This window comes from Ciconia boyciana, chromosome 9, assembly GCF_034638445.1.
Source record: "Ciconia boyciana chromosome 9, ASM3463844v1, whole genome shotgun sequence".
NCBI lineage: Eukaryota > Metazoa > Chordata > Aves > Ciconiiformes > Ciconiidae > Ciconia > Ciconia boyciana.
In genome coordinates, this window is record NC_132942.1 from 24041672 (window position 1) to 24067635 (window position 25964).

General features: G+C 47.2%; 1 protein-coding gene across 4 annotated transcripts in view; it reads right to left on the reverse strand.

The window, feature by feature from the left end:
- PLEKHG4 (pleckstrin homology and RhoGEF domain containing G4) overlaps nt 1-25964 on the reverse strand; it is an 89718-nt gene that overhangs the window by 13068 nt on the left and 50686 nt on the right. For all 4 annotated transcript variants that reach the window (XM_072872500.1, XM_072872499.1, XM_072872498.1 and 1 more), the window contains 3 exons: nt 16597-16735; nt 13988-14110; nt 13251-13442 (listed from right to left, as the gene is read on the reverse strand). In XM_072872500.1, the coding sequence (XP_072728601.1) occupies nt 13251-13442; nt 13988-14110; nt 16597-16735 (454 nt within the window). The remainder of the gene's footprint in view (nt 1-13250; nt 13443-13987; nt 14111-16596; nt 16736-25964) is intronic.

Here is a 25964-nt window from a genome sequence, read left to right on the forward strand (position 1 = left end):
AAGGACTCCAAGGGCTGTGCAGAAATGACTCTAAATCTCGATGGCATTTCTTCCATCCCCAGTGCCTGTCTCAGGCCTGTGAATAGCTCAGCTTTGTTCCCTGCACAATGAGAGCAGTCATCCATGCCCTGCAGCTTGCTTGGTAACATGCTAAGTGGCCACCAAGGCTTTCTCCAGTCACATCAGCCACTTCAACTGCCCCTTTTAGCACATTAAATGGCAGCCCTCTCCAGGGACCAAGTGTGCCCCAGCACCCAGGAGGGAACACCCTCATGCAGGCAGGTGTATTGCCATCATCTGTGTCCGGGTAAGGTTACAAACCACCCTCAGCCAAGCCAGAATACTGCCCTCCAGCCATGGGGCTTTTGGGGAGCAGGCAGCCATACAGCTTCTCTGCAAGAGCTGCTCATATACAAGAGGAGACACCTGTGTGCAGGGAAGCTGAATCTTCCCAACCATGTCTGGAACCAGGCAGGGAGGAGCCTCTACCTCAGCTTTTGATCTTTACAGACATGTCTTTAGTGAAACTCTCAATTACAGGATTAAAGACCAACGTGCTTCCTACATACACAGGGCTGACCTATCCAGCAGCTGTGTGAGGAATCAGCAACAGGTTGGTCCTGCCAGGCTGCCCGGGGGAGGCAGGGGCTCTTGGGGACCTGCCATGCCTTAAGGAAGAACCAGGGACTTCACTGTGCTCCCACAGTGCAACTCTCAAGCCCATCACCCTGTATTGGTCCCTGCTCATTTCACCATGGGCAAGGCTTGCAGTGGCATCGAGGACAGAAGCTCTTGGAGTCTGTTGTCTTTGGCACCACTGAAGTGCCATCTGCAAATACAGGCCAAGAGAAGCTGCTCAGCCCTGGCTCAGGGCACATTGCCAGCACTGCATAGAAAGCCTTCCAGGGATCCCGGATCCTCACCTGAACCACCACTCAGATATTACACCTCCCCAACCCAAACCTACCACAAACCCACCAGATTCCTCTCATACTCAAGGTCCAGTGACCTCTAAGAGACCTTCTAGGTAGCCAAGACAGGAGACAGACACTGTGTATATGCCAGACATATGCAGACATATGCCAGAAGGGGCAGTTTCAAGGGGGCCTGCCTTTGTCCACGCCTTCTCTTTCACCTCTTCCTGTGGGGAGACAATGATTATAACTATTTTTCTTGTCACATAGGAAACTGGGTGTCTGAATAGGCAGAGGTAGGTGGAGTTGGCAGATCTGCCGACAAACCCTCCAACTTTCTGCAGAAGAAAAATGCACCTAAGTGGGTGACTAACCCTGCTGTGAAAAAGTTTCCTTCTGAATCTGAAGTGACCACACAGGGGAGCTGAGATAGGGGTGATGAAAAGCCAAGACTGATCCTGATGGGAGCAACAATACAGGCAGGGATGCAATACAGCTGTGGGTATGATGACTGAAGCACAGAACAAGACAGACCAACTCCCCCATCCTTCTGCGGCGATGTCCCAGAACTGCAAGCCCCCCCCAACTCCCTCACATTCTACAACACAGAGAGGGAAGCACCACAACAGCTGGGAACATTGCCAAGGACAGCAAAAAAGAAACCAACATCAAACAAGCCCTGATCCCTACTTGTGTGCAGCTCCTGTACGCAAGCTGTGCTCCACTCTGCTGTTTGTTAGTCAGACACAACTAATCACATGTCTTTGTGGCAAGAAACAACTGCACGACTCCCCATTTAACAAGACCTCCTCTCACCACCACTAAGTTCACTCTAAGTGCCCTTAACTACAGTCATGAGTCTGGAGAGCAAGAGGAGGTTGGCTTACAGCAAAGGAGACAGAACTGGTGCAGCTAGAAAAGGTCAAAGCATCACAGCTACCGTTGTGAACTGAGCCAAGCACTTCCCAACAGCTATACATGGTGCCACATAGGCACTGACTCCTGCAGCTGCCCTGCTCTGCCGGCAGCCCGAGGTCTTGGCACTGAACCCTGCAGAGCCGAGATGCCAGTCGCAGCACTTGCGGCACAAGAGTAAAGAGTGACAGGGCACTTACTAGAACACAAGTCCAAAGTAAATGCTGCTCTCTTGCACAAAAGTGCCTGCTCCCAGGTGTGCTCCTCATTACAGATGCTCATTTGGGCTTATTCTCTCTAAAGTCCAACATGACTTTAGGCTGCTTTGAGAACTGACTCCTGCACACAACACTGATGTGCCCCTTGTCACAGGCTGCTGCATGCACACTATTAGCAGGTGCCTGTGGCTGGAGACTGCCTTGTATGCTGACAGTTCAGAAGGACCACAATTAAAAAGCCATTTTACATCAAAATATATTGAAAACAAAATTATCCAGGCTAAAACTTTATTGTCACAAAAGCTGTCAGCTGGCAAACAGTGACAAGCCTGTTTCTCTAACTCAGAGACCAAGTAGCCATAGCAGAAAGTGGTCACCTCACCACTCATTTGGATCTGCTTTGGGCTTTCCTCAGGCTCCCACCCACCGATGCTAACAGCACCCATGAAGGAAGGAGCAGGGAAGGAGCAAGACTTCAGGACCTGCAGATGTCTCCCTGGCAAGTTGATTAATTAGTTAAAAATAGACCTCATCCTACCTTCCCATCTGTACAGAGGGGGTCCATATCCTGGCTGCGCCCAGCTCTGTGCTGTACATTACCATACCCTATGGCTGGACTGAGGCAGGGCCACTGTGTCAGTGCATCATCTCAGCTCCAGCTATTCACAAGCAAATACTGCTAGCCTAAATACCAGATTGAGGAGCCTGGTAACCAGAGACAAGGTGGAGGGGGAAGGGGCCGTGCTTCACATGAGAACTACTGAACTGTGCGGAGAACACCCTGACTGGGCACGGTCCAGATCCCCTTTCTTTCACAGTGCAAAAAATAGGGAGATAAACCATCCCAACCGACCCCAAATTCAAGCAAAATTCAAAGCAAGCTGCCACCCAACACAAGAGCTTTGGAGAAAACAGTGATCCCTCCTAGACATTGCAATGCTCTTTCCACACCTCTAAAAGCCAAAGCCCCTGCTCACTTCTAGCAAGATTTGCAGCTCTGCAAGCAGGCAGCTGCACTTGGAGGTACAAGAAACAATGTAATTTCAGAACATAAGCATTTCAGCAAAGCCACTAAGTTAGAAGTAATCTCATCTTTATGCAGAGGTTCGCTGTTACTCTCTTCCCCACCCTGTAGCACTGGCTGTTTCCAAACTGCATTTGAAGACCTGCCTGGGATTCATTAGCAGCAGAAACCAAACTAATCAAAACCATGTCCTACATGGGATGTAGCTGGTAAAAGCTCAGCTTTAAACAGCAAGGAAAGGATTTCTGAGTTGCTGTGTAGCTCACAGTGCCTCCCCCCTCCTCTCTCCAACGGAGGAGGGACCACTAAAATCACCAGTTCACCTAAAACTAGCTGCTAAGGAAAAACTTTAAATCCTGTATTTACATTTCTGCCTGTTACCAAGTGCTAGATGCTGTACAAACACTGCAGGAGGGCAAAGGATGAAAGACAAAGACAAGCGCAGACTACAAACTCCTTGGATTTAAGCACAGGACAGGAAAACAGGTAGATACCCACAGCTGGGCAAGAAAGAAGAAAAAGGGGTCTGGGAAGCAACACTAGTCAGGGTTGGTCTCGGCATGCCACAGCCCAAGCACCAAAGGGTGCTTGTTAGAGAAACTTGCTTGGAAATACTTTTGCAGCAGCACTCTGGGTGAACAAGAACAGAGCTCAAAAATCCCTTCATTTCCCCTCTGGGCAGCCAGGCTTGACAAGTCCAGGAGAGTCTAATTATGGGAGAATATAATCGGATAAAATAGCATTGCACATGATTTCTGCTCCCTTGACGACAGCACAAGGACCCAAAGGGCAAATGTGGCTCATTATGCTGGAGCCAGCGTGCAGGACGCGTGCTTGCCCTTCTCTCTAACTGCTGCAACTGCCAAGCAACACCTAGGGTAGCTCCATTAGGAACAGGCTGACTCAACTGATGAATCACAACAAGCTACAACAATCCCTGCTTTGGTACAATTCAGAGCTTCCAAAGAGCAGCCTGTGCCAGTTTCACTATATATCTGTATACAGACACACACATATGTACATATAACACACATATGTATATATTTATATGTGTACGTATGTATAAAATGACTCCCTAGGAAGCTGGGCAGCAAGCATCTGAGACCTGCCCTCCCCACAGCTTCCGCAGCTCTGCAGCTGCAGAAAACCTCCCAACAGCCAACAATGCGCAGCTTTCCCTCAGTTTTTCCTTTTTGCTCCACAGTTGCCTATGACTTTGCATCCTTGGGTAGATTCTGCACTGATTTTTCTCCCCCTATTTTTCTGTCCCACCAAGGGGGTTTTCTCAACATTTAAAAGCTCCTGAGTCCAGAAGACCAGGGGCTGAGTTTCCTCCCAGTAAAATCAGAACCTTTAATGTTTGCCTTTGCTGCAAATCAGTCTTTTCACGTTTGAGGTACTGCTCATCATTTCATCAGCTTTGTGCACTCATTGCAAAGCTTTGTTTGTCAATTAAATTCTGCTTGCAACCCCTTCTTACCAGAATAAGAGCAGATGCCGTTTCCCTGCTTCGGTGAATATTATCCTCCGTCCTTTCTGATGCCTCACCAGTTACAAACCAAAACTGCATGCTGAAATCTACTTTGGCCACTGTCCTTCCCTCTGGCTGCCCCTAACAACTGGGATCTGGTGGCTGGTCCTTCATTTGGCTACAGCCTACACCAGTCACTAGAGAGTCATGAAACCATCTAAAGCTTGATTTGAAAGAAGTTACACATGTTGAGTGCAACTCACTGATGGCTGAGAAAGCAGAAGGCATGAAGGAGTGAGCCTGAGTATTTGTGGATGTACAACCACTGCCTAGGAGGAGGAAAAGGGCAGCATGTTTTCAAGTTTCTTTTAGTGAAGGGGAGAACTCCCCTCTTTGGAGAGTGCTGAGAGCCTCACGTTACCAGCCAGATTCAAGATCAAGCCACAGTGAGATGCATGAGTCACCAAAGCAGGCAACTTGCACAACAGCAACAAATCACTCTGTTCAGAGACTGATGGCACCTTCAGAGGTTTTTTTGCATGCTTTGCTTTTACAACTGTCCCGACAGCCACATCATTATGCTGTACAAATACCCCACTGTAATAGTACACCACAGGCCAGTGAGGACAGACTGGACTGTGGTAGGTGTCTCCCTGTCTGCTCTGCACTGGCTCCCTTCTAATGAGGTCCCCTGTGCCCAGCTGGGGATTGCAAAACTTCCAGTATGCCCTTGGGCCTGGATGGGGAAGCGTGGATGCTTTCTCTGTAGTCTTCAATTCATATCCTTTCCCCTGTGACAAGCTGAGCAAAACTCTGCTTAATTACTCAATGATGTGCTGGGATCTGCCTGCACTGCGGGCGCTTGTGCCTTGGAAGATGTGGGGCTGAAACTGAACCCAGACACCCAGCGCATTTGTTGGGCCTCCATTCTTCAGAGTAGCTGACAAGGCTAGAAATAGGTCCCTGGTTTAAGAGCACACTAAGATGTACTCATAGGATGAGAGTCCCTGCAGAGCAGCCACAGGAGCCTGGTCAGAGGCAGCGGGTGCTTGGGAGAACCCTGTCCATACGTCCAGGGCTTTGATATGCAGATGGGAGCCATTGTGAGCTTCAGCCCCATCTGTACGCCAAGGGGAGCTTCATGTCCAGACTGCTTGAACAGATCTATTTAACTCCCATGACTAAAGGAAATTCCAGCCTCCAGGAGGATCTGAGCATCCAGATGGATGCCAGCACACAAACATTCAGAAGATCTGTCACCCTGCGCATCTCCTGTCCCAAGATCAGAGTGGAAAAAAAGCACCCAAACCCAATGCATACATGCATAAGGCTAGGGTCAGGTGAGGAAAAACCTCTGCTAGCATCAGATCTTACACCTCAAGTGCAATGCACTCCCCTTGCAGCTCAGCTGCAACACAAGCTGGGAAATCCCTAAACGTGCTGGGAGGAAATGCTGCTTCCCTGCCATTAGTGACTGGCTACCAGTGTTGTGACCCTGCAGATTTGATCCCACGTGACTCAGAGAAGGGGAGCCCCAGACTTTCAGACAACTGTCAGTTCATCCTCATGGGCAGCCAAGGCCACAGAGGAATATTTACTCAGAGGTGCCCTGGTGATCAAGGATGAAAGGCAGCAGATGCTTTCAACACATCAAGCATTTCCCCCCCTGCAAAAACAGCAGTGGCAGAACATGTTGGCACTCCCAGGATCAGGGAAGGCAGCTGAGGAGCGAGCAGCCTACATCCCAAAAAGATGCCACGTGCTGGTACAGCATCCCCCAGCCTCTTCTTCCTGCCATGCCCTCCAGTGAGGGGGAGGATTCAGCCAGCACAGTAGGAGGGAAAAGGACCCCAGACAGACAGATCAAGGCTTTGTCCCCCTGCACATGCCACAAACACATCACACAGACCTCGTACTGCACTAAGGCAGAGCCTGAGGTGGTGGGGGAGGTGCTCAAAAGCATCTCAACCCAAGAACCCCCCACCTTCAACTGAGAATTGTGCTTGAATTTAGCACATAAAAAACCTTATTAATTCACTGCTGCCCTGTAACACTGAGGGACAAACTTATGCACCAGTCTCACATCCGTGTTGCGCAACCAGAAAGGTACCATTTAGCATTCACCTACTATCACTGAGGTTGCTGGGAGCTAGGGGCACTGCTGTGATGCCAATTTGGCAATAAAGTTATTGATGAAACCCAAGAAAAAATAGCCTGAAATAGCACGAGTAGATCTAGCAGTGAATTACTGGAGAAGTCATAAAACAGAACAGTTTCCAAATAACTAATTTTGCAAGACAGAAAAATATGGGGGAGCTGTAGCAGATCAGATTTAAACAGTCAAGACTTCTTGTTTGTTCAGGAACTATTTTGTTCAAGAACTTGTTTGTTCAAGGCTATCTCAAACTCCAAGGCAAAGCAGAAACTTTCTGATATATGAATACCCTTTTATGGTAAAGTAAACATTAGAGGCTTATTAACCTTGCAAGATGACTTCTCCAGCAAAACCCTGGCAGGAAGGAGAAGGGAGAGATTTCATACATTAACCTTACACGAACTCTGTCAGAGGATCGATTTTCCAGCCTCTAGGCTCATTCCCCCAGCTGCTTCAGGATGCGCATGAAAGGACACCCCTGAAACAGGACAACAAATCAGACTAGATGTCTGTCTGGGGGCAGGACTTTGCAAGCGTAACTAAGGAAGAAGAGAGAGGAGAGAGAAAGAGAGATGAGACAGCTGCTGTCAGACAGTGCTGAAGCCAGACAACAGTGGCTTCCCCTAAAACAGTTTCACAGCATCAGGAAAGCATGGTATTTACTCCTCTGTTGTGCTACTCAGATCTTCCTTCATCATCTTCAGTACTTGCACCAGTAACCAGACAAAAGCTGTTATTTGGGAATTTCATGCAGCCCGTCCCCAGAAAAGTAAAGCCAAATCTCTGCGCAGAGGTAGAGAGAGAACAGTGCGTGTTAAGGTTTTCCCAGAGACTTTATTATAGGCCACAGCAAAAACCTCATTTGCTCAGAGGTGCTGGGGTGCAAAGCCATGTTCTGACTTGCGCAGGACTGCTAGCAAGAGACAAGCATCGTGGCATGGCGACCTGTGTCTCTGTTCATAATAGGTATGCTACAGTAAGGACACATCAAATGCCTCGTTTTCCACTTTGGTGCTAAGTTCTACTCTCCAAATCTCCTCCAAGCACATTCCCAGAGCAGGAAATCGTAACAGCCTTCCAATAAAATTAACTCTCAACCTGGGACAAACAGCCCGAGATAGAAAAATCACACTTTTAGGTCCCAGCTACCAGGATTCTTCCCAGCTTCCCACAGACCAGCATTCACAAACCTTTCTTTCCTCATCAAAGGCTAAGCAAAAAGAAACATCAATAATTTGTTGCCTGAAGGGGACTTGATTTTATTTCCTCAAAATCATAATCTGTAACATTATATCTGGTACATCATCAGCAAACAAGTACAGCAGAAAACAAGATATCAGCAGGTCACTGTTCTGAATCTTTTGGGGAGAAGTGGGAGGTAATGACATCTGCAGAAGTCAGCTAATTTATCATGCTCTGGATTTCTGCTGTCACATCTAAGATCAGATCTGTCTCTCAGAGCTGGGAACACTGTGCCAGCAGGTCTCAGTCACTCACGGGATGGGAGCCCAGCGAACCTTGGAGCAGCCAAGGAGAGCAGCCCCCTCTTGTGCTGTCCACAACCTTTAACAGAAGTCCAGGCAGATCAAAAGGTACCACCTGCCCTGTGTGTACATCCAGCTAGTCTAGAGGCATGCAATCCCTGCAACAACTTCTAGCTGCAGTTAAATTATGCCCACTGAAGTGATCATGCAATAACCTCTAATAAAGAGAAAGAGAGACAGGCACTGCTGTATTACAGACAGTGCAACCCTGGGATTCGCAGGGATCGTGCAAAGATGCACACAGCCCACAGGGCTCTGTCTGAGCACACAAAAGACTCACACAAAGCACTCTGATTCATGCTGGATGCATACAGACGCGCACAAGCAACGCAGTGAAAAGCCTTCTCTACATTGTTTCCAAACAATCTCAATAAAACTCACATGTCAGCCGGGGCGCCGGACACTTGGTACTTACAAGAGGGTTTGCTGTGTCTGTCTGCTGCCGCAGTCAGGACAGGGTGTATTCGATTCAGAGGGAAGGTGCATGGAGATGTGCAGAGAGGCTCTCCTGCCAGCGGGGCCTGGACGGATGGGAAGAAGTGCCCCAGCCCCTCTTTGGGCCCCAGAGGCAGCAACACTTGTTCAGGGGATGGAGCGCAAAAAGGCTGGCATTCCTACAGCAGCAAGGACAATGGGGAGGGATGAGGAGGTACTGCCATAATCAAATGCAGGCCAGCTGGCCCTCCCCCAGGAAGGGCAGGCACCTCCTTCACTTGCCAAAGGCTTTGTTTTCTAAGCCACAAAGAACAAAGTGGCTGAGGATGAGAGGGAAAGGAGGAGGAGAGTGGGGGAGAACTCACTGTGGGGGCAGATCCACACGTGAGCGCAGGTAACTCACTCTGTGAGAGATGTCAACACAGATGGAGAGGGGTTGGGCAACACTCTGCCTGCCCCAAGCACAGCTCAGAAGCGGCAGCTCCTTGCACACAGCAGAAAGAAGCTGGGGATGGCTGGAGATTGCCACTGAATCAGAATCAGCACAGGCTGACGGCCAGGGGTCCTTTGAGAGAAGAGATCCAAGGGTGGCAGCCAGAGAACACCACTGAAGGAACGGCTCACAGAGCAAAACCCAAAGGAATCCCAACAAGGGAAATGCTACCATTTCTCAACCATCCTCACCCCAACAATCCCGAGCACTGGGCCTCCAAATGGCTTCCCTCAGAATGCAAATGTAAGGCAAGGGCCCAAGCTGCAACAGGCTCCCAGGCAATAGCAAAGCCGTGCCCATACTCTCCCCCAGCACCAAAAGATGCAGCATCTTGCACAACATCCTGACAAGCAAGAAAGAGCCACTAGGGCTGCTTCAGGCCCTCCTGTAATGTTACACAGGCAGTTCAGCTGTGAGGCTCTGGCCACCACACCACCACACAGCTGCAGGGTACACAAGTGCTGAGCCAGTGTGATGGGACTCTGGCCTTTCCAGCTGGGTCAGTGCTTTCTCCCAACACAGTGACTTTCGCCAGCAAGCATCATGCACCTTCACTACCGACCTTCTGCGGGACTGGTTGTCATCCCAGGGCTGGCAGAGACTATGCTGTATGCTCTGGCTCATTAGACATGCCGCTGCAAGTTAGGTAGCTGTGATCCTGACAGGGCACACAGCCCTCACGTGGTCCATTTCAAGCCTGTGGACAGAGTCAGCTGGGCACTTTGCTCATGGTAAAGTCAAGAGTATGCAGAGACCTAGTGATATAAGAGTGATCTGGGAAATAATTTCACCCATAGAAAGCTTGAGAAAGGAAAAATTGTGAAGGCTAACAAGGTAAAAAAGGAGAGGGAGACTTGCTCTAGCTCCTCCTGGTAATGTGCCTATGGCAGTGTTACTGTGAAGCCAGGATAGACAGTGAGAGCAAAGGGTACTGGGGACCGCCCTTGCAGGCACTGCAGAACAAAGCAGACATCAGTGCTTTTGGTACAACATACACACCCTTGCTTGCTCAGCTCCCAGTTCTCCCCCAAAGCACTGTGTGGTGCCAGATCCCAACACATTCTTGGAATTGAGTAAACAAGGGACAGCAGCCAGACCAGGCTTGAAGCCACAGGAAGATGGCAGGTCCCCGAGTATACCCGTACTGAGTCTGTGGTACTGAAAAACAATCCTCTGCCTGCAGTCAGATATGGGGAAGGCAGCTTCCTTCACCGCTCCTCCTGCCTCAGCCCAGCCATCATCCAGCCCGTCAGGCACAGAGAGCTCCTGCCACAAAGGAAGCGGGGACAAATGGAAACATCCAGCTTGGCACTGGTTGTGGCTTTGGGGAGGGAACCCTGCCAGCCCATGTGCAAGCTCCATGCGGTCTGGCCCAGCTCAGCCTGCCTCATCGCAGGGAGCTCTGACAGATCATCAGGAACTGCAAAGCAGTGAAAAAACACAGTACAGCATCTTGATGGACCATATAGGGTCATGCTGTCCTGTCCCATGGCCCGTCCAGCAGCCACAGTCAGCGCCCTACAACACACTTGTCCACCACATGCAGAAGAAAGGCCAGCAGAACGGGGCCTACCATTCCTAGTAGGCAGCAAGGTACATGAGGGATGAATACCATGATCCCTGTGGTGGGTGCTCCACTCCCTTGGCACATGCTGAGATGTTTGGAGAGATTTGAGCTTGCCAGCTCATTACCATAGCATACATTGCTCACGCATCCTCAGGCTCCTTCCCCAAATCCTGGGGTCTGGCATGCTGCAGGCTCTTTACAAGAAGGAAAGTCAAGGACATTGCTTAGTTTAGACTCCTGCTGTTGATATCCCGTCAAATATTAGGGAAGAGAGAAGGGGGTTAGGCAGGCACTGACACAATCACTGCAGTTAAGGTCAAAGCAGCTTAGCATCAGAAGACAGTGAAATCAGTTTACATAAAATCTGCTTTCCCCCCAACCCAGACCACACCACTGACTTTGCTTTGGGAAGGCAGAAAGCATTCTGGAGATCAAGATCAAAATAACCGGCACTGAAAGAACTTACATCCTGCAGCTGTAGGATGAGTGCAGAAATTGCTGTGCAGCATGAATCCCCTCCACACGCCTGGTTTTGGTTGTCATAGAGTCACTAAGGTTGGAAAAGACCTCTAAGATCATCTAGCCCAACCGTCAACCCAACACCTCCAATTTTCCACCGTTTCACAATACACACGTGTTGTATTTACACCACTAGCATTGTTTATAGTTCTACTGAAACCAGCAAGATCAAAATCCTCCTCCCTCACTAAGTGAGATACCTCTCCTTCACACCAAAGCAGGGCGCAAACACACTGTGCCACTGTCATTCAGTTTTCACTGGGGCTGTGCAGCATGAAAGGCACAACCAAGAGGGATGCTGCTGCTGCCACTAAGGACTGCATCCCCCAGTTGTCATCCACCAAAAACAATGTGGATGAGCAGTGCTATGATGCCCTAAGAAAAGAAATGGACCACTGTTGGGGTCTGTGTAACATTTGTGCCCCTAGGCCTGGGCTTTGAAAGGCTTTGAAGCTGTGGAAGAACACCCATTACTACTGAGTCATGTCTGAGTACTCTGGCAGCCCAAGAGCTACTACTGCAATGTAGTTTCCATGCCTGAATGGAGAAGCCATCATGTGCCACAGACCACATCTGTGCTCCAGAGATCTCCAACTTTAGCTGAGTAGGTTCATACAGGACCAGTGTTTGGCTTGGCCACAGACTTGCCAAGTTGCTGAGCAAGATTTGGCACCTTTATGTGCCTCAGTTTATCAGAAGAAATATGACAACAACCACCATTACGAGGATCCCCCATGATGGCAACGGGTGTTCAGGGACCAGAGCAGCCCCTGAATATCTGTGCTCAATGAGTGAGCAGAGCACAGGTTCTTGCCTTTCTCCTATGGCACAGAAGGCACTTTTCTCTTCACTGGGGGCAGAGAGGAAAAAAAAAAAATGTACACATTCCCACAGCAAGAAGGTCCCCAACCTGCACAGCAAACTGCATAGGTGAGCTAGAGTGGACCTGTAGAGCACCACCAAACTCACTCAATCCTCACAGCACTGTTCTCGGCTGCCTTCTCCACTTTCCTCCCTCGCACAGGATGCTTCTCGACGTTTTCATGTTTAGCTGAATTTCCTCCCCCCTCCCCGAGCACTTCTGGCTGCCAAGGCAGCTCAGAAACAGCAACTAAGTGGCACCTACATCTGGTACAGCTTAACTTCTAGTGTCTATTCTTTCTGGAATTTGAGAATTTCAATATCCAATGTTTGTACAAGTGTGGAATAAATGGAGCATAGGCTCTCCGGCCTTCTGTGCTTGCCAAACCCGTATTTTAAAATGCACTTAGAAAATCCTACTGTTTATTCATCTGCAACTTTAGAAATTAAAGGACACCAAATCCAACTGCAGGTCTGCTGAATGAGTGCATTTGCATTAAACCCAACAGGTGAGAAGGCCAGGCACTCAGCACAGTCGTGACACGCATCCTCTCCTCCTGCTTCCCAGATGTCTGGGCCCCTTGGGTCCCTCAGCCATACTGCCCAGCACCCTGTTCTGGTGCTCCATTTCCTCACACAGGCCTCCACAAGAGAGGGGCTGGGCTATATATAGCTCTGAATAGCAAAGTGCTACTCCTGATGCATCAACAGGCTGAATTTACCAGTGTGTAAGGATACCATGCGAATAAAATGCAAGCAGTCTACCCTTGGCCTGGTGGCCAAGACTGGACACAAGCAGCCAATATTTTGGCCCTTGGTATCTGTGCCAGCACTGCCATGATTCTTCTGTCCACTGCGGCCACGAGAGGCGCCTACAAGCTACAGCTCGGACAGCAGAAGACCTCTATTCTTAACAGATGCGGACATTTTCTTGAACCCACCCCTTCTTCCACATACTGACTTGAAAAAAATTACTGCAGACACATGAGCGTGAAGGGACTTTTGCAGGTCATAGATCCAGCTCCTTGTTGGTGCACACACTACGTTTCACATCCTTCATAAACAACCAAGCTCTGGACTGAGTCCGAGCAGACTTTTTACACCCTCCTCCATGCAGCAGATGCCTTGTCTTACCTTGTCAAAGAATTCATACAGCCTTACTGTCTCACAGATTCGATGCCTGTTTTCATCCAGTTGAGTGCAGAACTCTTCCAGTTGATCTTTGTAGATCTGCAGCTTTACCCTGTAAGAATGTACATCCACAGAGGAAAAGTCTTCCCATCGATCCATCTTCTTTAGTGCTTCCTGCCCCCTTCTGCAATATTCCTGAAAGCAAAATGCAATTGCATATGAGGATAGAGATCTGACATGGACAGTAAATAGTCTTCAAGGTCATTAACAGCTAGGACTAATTAGACTGGTTTTTAAGGTTCAAATCACATGGGCAGGGGTGTACTTGTTTACAGCAGAATCTGGAGAGTCCTGACCTCTGTTATGATTTACATGAGCCACACAGCAGCTTGTAAAGGCCTACACAGTAAGCTCACAGATCAATTAGGATCAAAAAAAAAAAAAGAAAGACAGTCTTACAAGCCTATCAAGGGATTAACAAAAAAAAAATCCATCTTCCATCACAGTAGTTATTTTCCTCAAGACTGGCAAATACCATCTACTGAGGGGCTGAGCTGGTGGCTTTGTCTACATGAGGAGAGCAGGGAAGCCAAGTACTGTAAAGGAATGACACACACCATGGTGATGAACCCTCTACCAATGCCATCTTAGTGTCATGGGTTTGGCTGAGCACATGCAAGGCACATACGCTGCCAGCTCAGACTCCAGAGAATGTGTTTTTCCAATCAGATAACACTTACACTGGCAATAAGATCAAACTCCCTGAACTGCTTTTGTGCTTGAAGCAGCATCTCCAAAGAATCATCCAGGTTGGTCGTTTCCTTTAGCCGTTTTCTGCCAACATTCTCGATCCAACTGCTGACCTAGGAGAAAGGGGAAAAGCTCCACTATTAGCCACTCTGTGCTACTCACCAAGGTAGGCCTTTATGTGGAAAGAGCAAGGAATTGCTCTCGTAACACTGGTCACTTCATTAGTGGAAAGAATGTGCATGTACACTTCTCCCCCCCATCCTGGCATTTCAGCCTGAGCCTCCTGCTAGGAGTTCTTCCACTTCAGGTTACCAAGTAATTGCAAAGCTCTGCTATTGCTCACCAGCCTTAGGCATAAACAGGGCAAGTAGCTGCTTGAGCTCTGTTTCGGGTGAGCCATGGTCTAATGCAAGCCCTGCAACCTGCAGGCTGGCCTGATATTCCTATTATTGTTACCCCCGAGTGGGATAAAATCTCCCTGCTGCCAGATGGAAATCTACACCACTTTCCTTTTCTGACTGGCAGGACATGAACTACATCAGTGTGAATGTACTCATGGATTCTCCCCATCTGTAAATGTTTCACAGTTCTCTGGGACTCTCAGTTACTGATTTTCTAAAGGCAGCTCGCCACAAAGCTGTGCATAACTGCAGGTTCCTCAACAAAGCCCAGCCACTGCCACAGTTATAAGCCTATATCCTCAAACACGAGCAGAGAACTAACAAGAGTGTCCTAAAAGCACAGCAGACACAGGAGGCCAGGCAGGATAACACAGCATCTCCATCAACAGTGGGTTTTAAAAACAGGCTAGTAAACTTGTCTGCAATGCTTCAGACATAGTTGCACCTGGGGGAAGGGACAGACTAAATGTTTCCTAATGCCCATGCATCCTGTTTTGCTGTATCCTCTCAATCCATATCCCAACTCAACCCCACAGACAAACTCCTCATCTTCTGGACCAAGACAGGGTCTGTGCCCATGGACCAAGCCAACCGGCAAGAGGAGGAGATGGGGGTGGGTTCCCCTGTTGTGACCCATACTGCAAAGAGGCACACTGCTGCTGCTTAGAGCTCCTAGGCAGCCTTAAAAGCAGGAGCAGCTGCTGCCAGCAATGCTGCCATCATTAGTGATCTGCAAGCAAAGTAAGCTGGGAGCAGTCAGTTTTGCTCAATTCAATCAAAAAAAAGTTCAGCTTAAAGGAGGGGCAGGTTGCAGAGTGTGCCTTTGTGCCTTTTTTCATTTCTGTACAGTATTAACAACCTGTGTGTATAAGGAGTCTTTACTAGGTTCCTGCATCACACCTCATCCTGAACACATAGTGCACAGCGCCTAAGTGTCTACCTCCAAATGGGAAGTCATTAAAACTCTTGGATCTACCTTGGTCTGTGAAAACAACAGGTAGGCTAAAGCCTCCTCTGCAAATTCAGTTCTCTCCAGAGGAGAAGAGCCCAGAATCCTAGAAAAGCAATGGTGAAACTGGTCCTAGTACTGATCTTTAAGGATGCAGGTTCCTAAGGTGAGCTCCAAACACCACACAACCTTTCACACACACAGGGTAATAAGTGATATAAAAAAACCTTCTCATTGTTGACGAGCTACAGCAAAGGAGACTAAGCGACTCCATAATCTCGAAGTAGACTTCAGGCTTAAGGAGCACATCTGGGACCTGCAACACTGAGAGAACTGATCAGATCCTGTAGGATGCTCAGACAGCCTGAGCTACTTTATGACTTTTTAAGGTTCTCTATCTACACAGCTACAAGTTTCAAAGGTCTTTCTGAAAACCAGTGCCTGTTTGCTTCAGTTATCCCATGGCTGTAAAGAGTTTCAATGAGCACCACATGAAGGGGAATTTTAAGCTCCCACAGAAGTGCAGGGGGATGGGGGTGTTGAGTGTGGCTCTTGGGCTAAGGACAAGAGGTTGTTCCCCTACCTGGAGACTGTATATAGGGCTGCAGACAGAGGCAAGAGAAGCGTGCCTGGGGCTTATCAGATAGCAGGGACCTGAGCACTGCACAGGAATCTAAACAGAGTGCACAGCAGGGATGGGCAGCTAGCATGGGGTATGCTATGTGTGGCTCATTCAGCAGCAGGATATAAGCAAACCCTGAAGGATCTACAGCCCAGAGGGGACACGTGGACTCATCATCAGCTTGTTGCCATCACTCTGCTGCTTCTCAAGGTGGAACATGAAGAATGGCTCCTCAACAGTCTTGCTGGGAGGGTACTTTTGCTGACCAATGTGAAAAGATGCCCCACCTCCAAGTGTACTGCCAGCCAACAAGCTACTACACTGTGGTCTTTAATTATGGAAAAACATCACAGATGTTTATGGGGTTTGACTGATCCACACCTAGAGAGCAGCCAAGAGACTTTTAATTGACATCAAGAGACACCAGGCAAACAGTGGCTTGGTTCTCAGCACATCTGAAAACGTATCCCAAATTCTAATGTTCAGTTGTTCAGGTGTTCTTTTTAAGGGTCTACAGGCATCATTCTACACCTTCATGTGAGAGATCAACAGGCCCAGTACCTGCTGTAGGATGTACAGTCAGAGGGTGGCAGCAGGCAGTCACTGCAACTGACAAACAGGCCTTACCTCCTTAAAACATTCTTCCACTTTCTCGAACTCCATCACCAGCTCCAGTTCCTGGATGCGTTTGTTCGACAGCATCACCAGTCGGTGAACGCCCTCATCAACTCGATTATAAAGCACGCTGGCAGCACCAAGTGCATCTCTGGAAGGGGACACAAGTCTGGTCAGGGGTTTTGCATTAGCTCCTTCCCCCAGCACTTCATGCAAACATGACCTGGCTAACAGCAGCGCTTCATTCGTCCTCCTCGTGGGACCCGTAATGGACATCTCCATATGGAGAACAGAAGGAGAATAATGCTGCTCCCTGCACGTTCCCGTGATTTACTGCTCTCTGATCCCAATGCAGACAACCTGGCAGGAAGGACAAGAGCATCTCCTCCTAGCCAGGTTCCTTGCAAAACTTAGTGTACTTGTCACACTTTCAGATAGGATACTCAGCTTTTCATAAACGCAGATTACCGCATCAGACTTTCACAAAGCTTTCACAGGGCTTTCACAAAACACAGGCTCAGGCAGTCTCAGTATCTAAAACCACCATTTGAATTTAATTTAAATAAGTAAATAAGCAATCACTAGGAAGCAAATCTCTCCTAAACAACAACAACAATATAAAGCACTTGATGCCCCACTCGCTTTCAGGAATTTCCACCAACCAAACAAATATGCAAAGTGTACAGCACCCCAGCACCAAGAAAAACTGAATTTTACAATGTTGTGCTGGAAAGATTCAAAGACAGAGCTCCCCATCTTCCACAGGCAGCTATGCTGACCAAAGCCCAACAGGCAACACCAGGCAGCACTCCCTCTGCTGTGGCCAGGCTGGCAGAAGTCAACCTCCTCCTTGGACAGGCAGGGATGAGGGGGGTTCAGGCTGGAGCCCAGTGCCCTTGGATGCTGGAGCCAGGGACTGAGCACACCATTTAATCCTGGCACAATGATGAATATTAGCAGGTTCCTTTCAGATGTGTGCAGCACCTCTCCAGCACAGGTCTGACCAAATCACAGCCAGGATCCAGAATAGCATTCAAGCTTATTCTTTCTTTGTGTCCCTGAACTTCTCATATTTCTTCTGCTTCTAGATTTCCCCTCCTTTTACAAGTATGGACTCAGACACCTTCAACAAAAATACTACAGCCTTCTTCAGCTGTGCTCTACACTGGCACGTTCAGCTGCCTGAGCATCTCCTGTACTCACCCTAAACCAGCTTTCATTTTGCAATTGTCTTACAACCTTCTGGCTTATGAGAGCATGGCTTTTTTTATCATATTATTAAAGTTATCCAAAGCATTTGTGAAATAGGTAGCTAAAACTCTGAAAGCTTTGCTAATGGAAATTTGTAGAAGCAATTCAGCATTCACATTTATTTCTGTCTTAGGCTATGGGCATCTTGAACCTATGAAATGCAACTGAATACGAGCATTTAGTGGCAACTATCCTGTAGTTTTTAGATAGCACTTATTGACATGAGGTAGTACAATATGTCTGGACAACTAGCTCTGCATAGCAGAAATCTACAGTATTTTTCCATTCAGTATTCCACCCAGTGTGCAACAGCCAACTTCTCAAACCTCAGGCTCTTAGATACTTTTGTTTTTCCTCTTCAAAATGCCATTAGACTGAATGAATTTCTCCAAAGTGCAGCCAAAAAACCCCAAATTGTTTCTGGACTAAGATCAGTGCTACTGCAGTGCAGGGGAAACAGGTTCTCTACAGAGAATCTGCAAGCTTCAATGGAAAGATCCAAGCTGTAACGCTGCTCCTGCGTTTCCCAAAACCACCATAAACAAACAGTGATGATATGAGCCTTCTGTTTTATAATCCTTTCCCAGGGACAGACCCAGATCCAACCCAGGAGGCTTGCAACAGCAGAGCCATAACCACTGTCCAAGCTGAGCTCTGGAAAGCATGTTTACTGAGCAGGTTGTGAAGGCCAGTTCCCGTCAGCAGCAGTGACACTGCTAGGACAGCTAATGAGAAACAGTTCAGAAGATCACTGGAAGTTATATTTGGCAACAACATTAATGCTGTTGGGTTTTGTGCAGCAGAGCATATCTGTCAGGTCCTAGTTACTGAAGAAGGCTCCAGCATACTGATGGCCAGACAGGCAGACACCCTTCAGTCTCACCCCTCACTGGTCTGAAGTCCCTGCTGGCATGAATGCTCTCATCCACTCAGGAAAGCACACCGATACAGCAAATGCTGTTCCTCCCACCGGCACAGACAAGCAAGCAGCTATAACTTTAGATGTTACAGGCTGTTATATGCAAACATTTCCAATTATCCTCTCACGAGGCAAAATATTTTTCCAACCTTTCTCTGAGCTTCCATGGAAATCACTTTGGTGTTGATGCTACTTCTTTGATGGCACTCATCAACAAGCTAGATTGACCTGATAGACCTTTCTGTAATGGGAGTCCTTATGTCCACCCAAGCCCATGATAAAGCAAGCATGCGTGGTTTCAACACTTAACAAGATATCGCAGGATAGTAATCTTATGGCGTAGCAACTTGAAACGAGTTCCAACTCTTGCGTTGGCTTACCTAGCACAGAGTGTGATGTGATACAGGGAAAGGGAGACAGGGAGTCCCACTCCACTCCTTTCCACACCTGATGGAGGGAACAGGACTCCAGTTGTCTCAAATTTGAGTAGTTTTCCTTGACAGGAGTCAGTCACAACCTGGGCTGCAAGGCTCTAAATACTGAAATTCCCACATGGCAGACAGCACATTTCCCAAAGTCACAAAAGATAGGCTCTCCTGAAGACAACACTGCAACTATGGGAAAAATCACCCTTAAGGTAGAGGGATAGGAAGCGATTACAAAACAAACATGTTTTAAGAATTTTTTAATAAACAGAAATAGGCCTATCACAAGCTCACCATGTAAAGACGTGAATTCACCATGCCATCATGGACAAGATCAGTCTCTTGGAGCACACTTGAGACCAGTATTGGCCTTATGACCAGCAAACTGTTCCAGAGAAAGTAAGGTTCAAAAATGCAGTAATAAAATATTCCTGCTGGCCCACCCACCAAGGCCCGAGGAGCCCACTTCAGGAGAAGAGAAGGGGCTTGGGTGAACTGCTTGCTGCTGAGCTGAAGAACTGAAAAAAATCCACCCCAAACAGTGCTCTTGTGGCCCCACACACATGTTCCTTCCACAGAATAAATTACCCCAGATTATTGGCAATACTAGAAAAATAAAGAGCCAGACTCTGAAGATCTCAATAAGACCAAGCCTTCATTGCATTTGCAGAAAGTGGTAGGGAATAACCAAGCTAGAGCCCCCAGTTTAGAAGCAACCACTCAGCCCTCTGCACCACTGGATGCGATCCATGTCCCAGCAAATAATGCGGCAGCTACACGTCTACAGATACTCAGTCACCTTCCCTCTATCTCAGTTGATTCGATGGTACTAAAAGTGACATCCTGTTACTGAATGCATACATGGTAAACCTTTGTGTTACTGATCCACAGGCATCTCAAACTTACCTAGAGTCAGTCTAGGATGCATTTGGGAGTTTATACGATAAGCAGGGATTGGACAGAGAATTCATTTCAGGTAAGAGGGCTGGAAATTAGCTCTTGTTTTCATTTTAAGTTGGGCTGTTTAGAGCATATATCATTATCTAAGATCCCTTACTCTTGTCATTTAAGTCATTGTTTTCTGTGAATGCTTGCAGCAGGCTATTGATATACTTATCAGGGCATGACCCAACACCCTAAGGCTACCCCTTCTCTTGGCCCTCCCAGTGGTTTGCTGAATAACTGCACGCAAGCCACTCAGGAGAAAAAAAAAAATAAATTTCCAAATGGCTCCTCTGGGCTCTGAGCCCCAGAGGGACTTCAGGTGTGGCCTTGCAACATCCCTCCTCCTCTTCCTCAGCCAAGTTCCTCCAGCATCCCAGCACCTCAGTCCTTTGTTTCAAGGTCCAGCCATGCTGTTTTCACACGTTCTGCCTCACTTGGCAGGCATTCATTAAAACCTCAACATCTAGTTGTTGGTCTTCCATTGCATCTCCAAGGTAACTCCATTCATATGTTGTCAGCTCTTGACAGTTCACTTTTACCAGCCTGACAGGCTCTCCGACTAACATCCATCTTTTACTCTTACACAGAGGAAAGCATAACCCTTTCCTCCCTGTAGTATAAAGTAGGTAGGCAAACTGAGCCAAACAAAGTAATCACTCGCAGTCCATGGGAAAGTTTGTTTTTTTGATTCACTTTGGCACTTCCAGTGCTCACAGAAAGTATCCACTGGGCATGAAGTGTGTTCTCCCAAATCTCTGTACATTTGTTTACACATCTATGCACGTCCATCCATTTGCTGATACACATCTTAACTTCTTCCCAAATAATTTCTAGTATACTAGTAAACTCAACCATATCCTGCAACAGGGAGTGTCATGGGAAAATTATACCTTGCATAAACAACCATTTCAGTCAGACTTCGGAGTTTTTCATTCCTGTCCTTCACTGCTTTCAAGGCAGCTTGGAGTAAACAAACCAAATATTGAAAATTTGGTTGAAGAAGTGACTTCCACCCTGCCACATAAAGGGAAACACCTGGTTGTTAAGCACCTTAAAGATATTTTAATAGAGGCCCAAGCAACTCTGAGGAAGAAAAGCAGAGAGTTGTTTGAAGTCAGTGGAAAGTCTTGTCTAAGCTTAGATTTGTTTAGATGCATTGCAATTTCCCTACACATGAGAGTGTGGCAATAAGAGTCTTTCACTACATTCTTCCATGGTCAAATCATCCAAAGTAATTTTGCAATAGTGCAGAGTCAATATAATTTATAGCAAAAAGGAGTAGCTTGATGTCAGTTTATGTTTCCCCAGATCCTGTTTTCATCAGGCAATTATCGTTTCAGTGGAAAAGGTTCCAAACATCTTCAGTTTTCTGGAGAAGTGCCAAGCAGTTGTATAACGGCAGGGTAATTTTAAACCTATAATTTAGAAAGACCATTTCTGTCTGAATCCATCCTTCAAAAAAAGCTAGCCTTGGAGAGTTACACTTTAGTTTTCAAAGCAAAATACCTGATTTATTTTCAAAAATAGATGGCCACGGAAGAGGCATCCAGCAAGCCTGCAAAAGCAGGTGCTGCACAAGGCATGCCTGCCAAGGCCAGCGAGATGCAAATAGAAGAGTGCGGGGAGAGAAGCAGCAGAACCATTACTATTCTGCAACTTACTGCCTGCCCCTTGAAAAACTGCTCTAGCCAACAGCAAGAACAGCTAAAGTGAAGGCTAAAACCAGAGCTCATCCTCTGACTAACCTGGGTCAATTTTAAAATGGCAGAAATTAATGTATGGAAGGAACACCAGACACACTGCCTTTTGCTAGTGTATTTGATGGGTTTTAGGCAAGTATATTCCAGCTAACTTGCCCTGGAAAATCAGATATCTATGATAATTCTGTAATTTAGAAGAAACATAGCCAGATGGTAGAACGTTAGCCTCATCTAGTCTTCCACTCCTGGTGCTGAACTTCCCTTGTGGATGTCTCTACAGGTTTTGGCAGAAAAGGAATAGGATCTGGCAACTAAGAGATTTAAAGGATGGCTTGGTCCAAGGACATCGCCCAGATCATCTGTGCTGATACCTTGGCTACAAATCATTTACACATCCTGAGCAATGCTTCAGAAGAAATCCTTCCAGCTCTGCAGGGAAGTCCTGTGTGCCTCAGGGCTGTTTTGCAGGAAGAGAAATGCATTAGAACCTTTCTTGGTCATTAATGCATTTTGGTAGCAACCTACCCGGCTGCCATATTTGTAACGATCCCATAAAAGGAGGTCAACCTCAAATGCACACTCCTGCCCTTCAAGCTGAAAACTTCACATGCAGCTGAGGTTAAAATTCAAACTGGCCATGGTGAAGCTAATGCAGCTATTGCTAAATAAACTGTAATTATTTTCTGCAGCACACAAATAGCCATGGTGGTTTTAATTACCTAGTAAAAGTATTTGAGGAACTGGGTAGTTTTTAGAACCCTGAAGTGTCCTTAGAAAGGCACAGAGGTCAAACACCGAGTTTGGGGCTGCCTGTGGGATTCCTGCCATTCATGATGGGAACAGTGCATCTAGCGGAAGCCACAGACCTGACTGAATCCCTCCTCACTAGGTTACCTGACAAGCACACGCACTGGGAGCAACCCATTCAATTAATAATCCAAGAGAATTCTCTTCTGGTTCATTTAAACATGTTTTTAGCAGAAATATACTTTGAAGTCCCTTTAAAAGCAAGGGGATTGATTCATACAGTTAAACAAGTGTCCAAGTGTGGTCCCAAGCTGTGACCTTTGATTTTTTTGCCCAGCCTGGCTTGCATTCAGTTACAATAAAACTGTGTTCAGACTCCAGCTGATTTTAAATCCCAGTAAGATCCATAAAACTGACTAGAAAAAAAAAATTATAAGAAATCCCAAACCAAAAAGTAACCTACTTACAGGGAAAGCTCACTCTGCAGTGGAGCCCGAGATAGGATGTGGAAACATTGTTCTGGGAACACCAAGCATCAAGCTGTGGTTTTCTACCAGCTGTAAAAAGCTCCTACCTCCCAACCTCGTCCCATGTACATTAACCTATTTAGGTTTATACTTGTTATCTAGGTCAACTGCACTAGTGTTGGAGTTAGGACCACCAAGGTTTCAAGAGGCCCTGCTCAAATATATACCCACTGTCATTTAAAGCCAAATACCCATTTCCCTAATACATCCTCCTTTTGCACATTCCCAGTGTTTATGATACATATGATAGCAGTGGCTGTGCTATTAACTACCCCAGCAACAGAAACATCTACCCCAACTCAGCCATATAAAAAATGGTGCTTGTGGGAAGGTCTGGGCTGAGCCAGGAACTTCAGCCGGTTCAGCTAACATCCTATACTGGAAACTTTTTGCAATTTTTTCCGTAATATTTTTAAACCGATAAAACACACAGTGTGTCATTAATTACCTAATGCCCTGTTGGCATGAAAAACATTGCAAACAAGAACAAGCAAAACCAGAGTCTTCTGGGTAAATTCCCACTGAATCCAGGAAGATTTAAGACATAAGACAGTAGAAAATAAACAGCAGAAAGGGAGCTGAGTGGGACCATCTCATGAAAAGCCTGAAAGAACAATGAAAACTTACCTAGACAGAGCTCTGCAATCTTTCACCTCTCTGCAAATGCCACAACTGGCTTCACACAGCACTTCATACGCTCAGAACGACAACGGCTCCACGCTCCTTTACATGCAGAGCAACGAGGTTTGTTTAATGCAAGTGTAAGTGCTTTCTACCAGGTTAAAACCACCACGCAAACAGAGGGAACAGGTTAGACTGTAACAAAAATGAATACCAAGCAGCACAGTATGTGTTTGGATAGAAATGTCGCCGTGTGCTCCTCCCTCCACCTGACAAACAAATAAGACCATGGAAGAGCACTGCAACCCATGCACTGCTAAAGGCCAAAGGTTTAGTGTTCGTCAGCATCTTCTGTGTCACCAGCAACAGCATAGAGGCATCTCTCAGTAGAAAGCTGCCAGTCTTTGAGGCCAAGATTTAAGCACAGTTTTTAATCTCATTTCAAGGTATACTGAGAGCTTGTCCTAACTAAGAGGTGAAGGTTTTAGCATTAGGTCCACAGGAGAAATATGCAGAGGACACCTATCACTGAAAGATGCATCTCGCAGACCAAGTCAGGAGCGTGCAACTAGGAAAAGCAGTAGCATGATAGGTTCCCAAAGCTCCCACAGAGGCAGGAAGATGAGCAAGCACTAGTTAAGCACACCAGGAAAATGACATCAATGAAAGGGACACAAGCATTGCTGTCTTTTGAAGCACAGACAAACGCACAGTGTAGTGACCATCAAACTGGCCAAAGCACAGACAAAAACAACACACATCTCTCAAGCAGAAAGGGGATGCAGAAGACACCACCACCTCCAGGAAGGATTTCCCAATGTAGGTTGCCTGGCCATGACCACCAGCATATGGCAGCAGCTGTCAGCTTGCAGGCACACACCTTTTATCTTCCAAGCCAAGAATGCCAGCCATCCCAGTCTCCCCAGACGGGGACTTACACACCAGACACCTGTCTCCCCTCTACCCTTGCCCCCAACTTGTCCCATGTTTTGGAAAACCAGCTTAGTCTCTCTGCCTAGACCCCAGACACAGAGGTCCAGATGGTGCTTGTGCAGTCCCTTGGCAGGCCCTCCTGGAGCCCCTGAGAGCTTGTACATTATCCAAGTTTACTCCTGCCAAAAGAAGCTCGTACACCACTTTGCAGAGTGGCATGTGCCTGCCTTAGAAGCAGCTCCTGGGATGCTCCAACAGGAGTCTTGCTAAAGATCCACAAACATAAGCTCCTACAGCACCACAGAGCTATAACCTTGTGCTTCATTAGCAGCAGAGACCCCTACATTAACTGGCCACAGCTTCAAGCTGACCTAGTGCCTCAATACTGCATGTGGAAGCCAGGCTCAAGAGCTGCAAAGGCTGTTGTTGCTGTAATTGAGTCAGGTCCAGCATCAGGAACCTGGCAGCTGCTGCTCAGGAAGTCTGCTCTGCACTGCCCATTACCTCTGCTCAGCTCAGGTCCCCACCCAGGGCTTCCAACCAGATCACCAAACCACACTAAAAATAGCCAGCTCACAAAATGAGCTCTTGGCTCTAGCCACTCCACCCTCAAAGTACAGAGACTAACTATACTGCCTTCTGCAAACAAAAGGAGAATTCACTCCTCCATCTATTTATAAGCTGCTTATTCACAGCTTGCAAGCACAAATTATTTTCAGATGAGGTGCTTGGGGGAAGAGATTATGCTTTTTCTGGTTCCATGTTGCACAGAGCCCAGCACCCAACCTGGTCATTCCTTCACCATCTGAGGTTTTTCTCTTTCTTTCAGCTCTCACAACTAGTCTTGTGGCTATCTTGCCTGCCAACATGCAGAACATGATGCAATCCCACTCCTGTGCCACCCTGAGAACGCAGGTTCGCTGGTAGAGCCAGGCATGCGCCAGGTGTATTCTGATTCAACTAGTACAAGGCATCTTTATATTAATATAAAATGTTTATAAATCTTTACTCCACTTCTGACTCATAGCATATCTAGAGGACAAAAGGCATCACTCGACACCTTGTCTAGGCAAGTGTTCCCAGCTCTTGGCTATGCTGCAAGAGCAGCAATAATGAGAACACCAGTGGAAAATGTAAGGCTAAAGACCGGGTTAAGTCTCCCTGTCTTGCTGCCCAGCGCCGCGCAACTGCCTCACTTTAGTAAGAGCCCTCGCTGCTGCTGCCTGGCTCCTGGCAGCTTCTCCAGGCTTATGATAGATGTGTCAGAGAAGTCTTTGAAATCCACCACAAAATAAGCAATGCATTAGTTCAC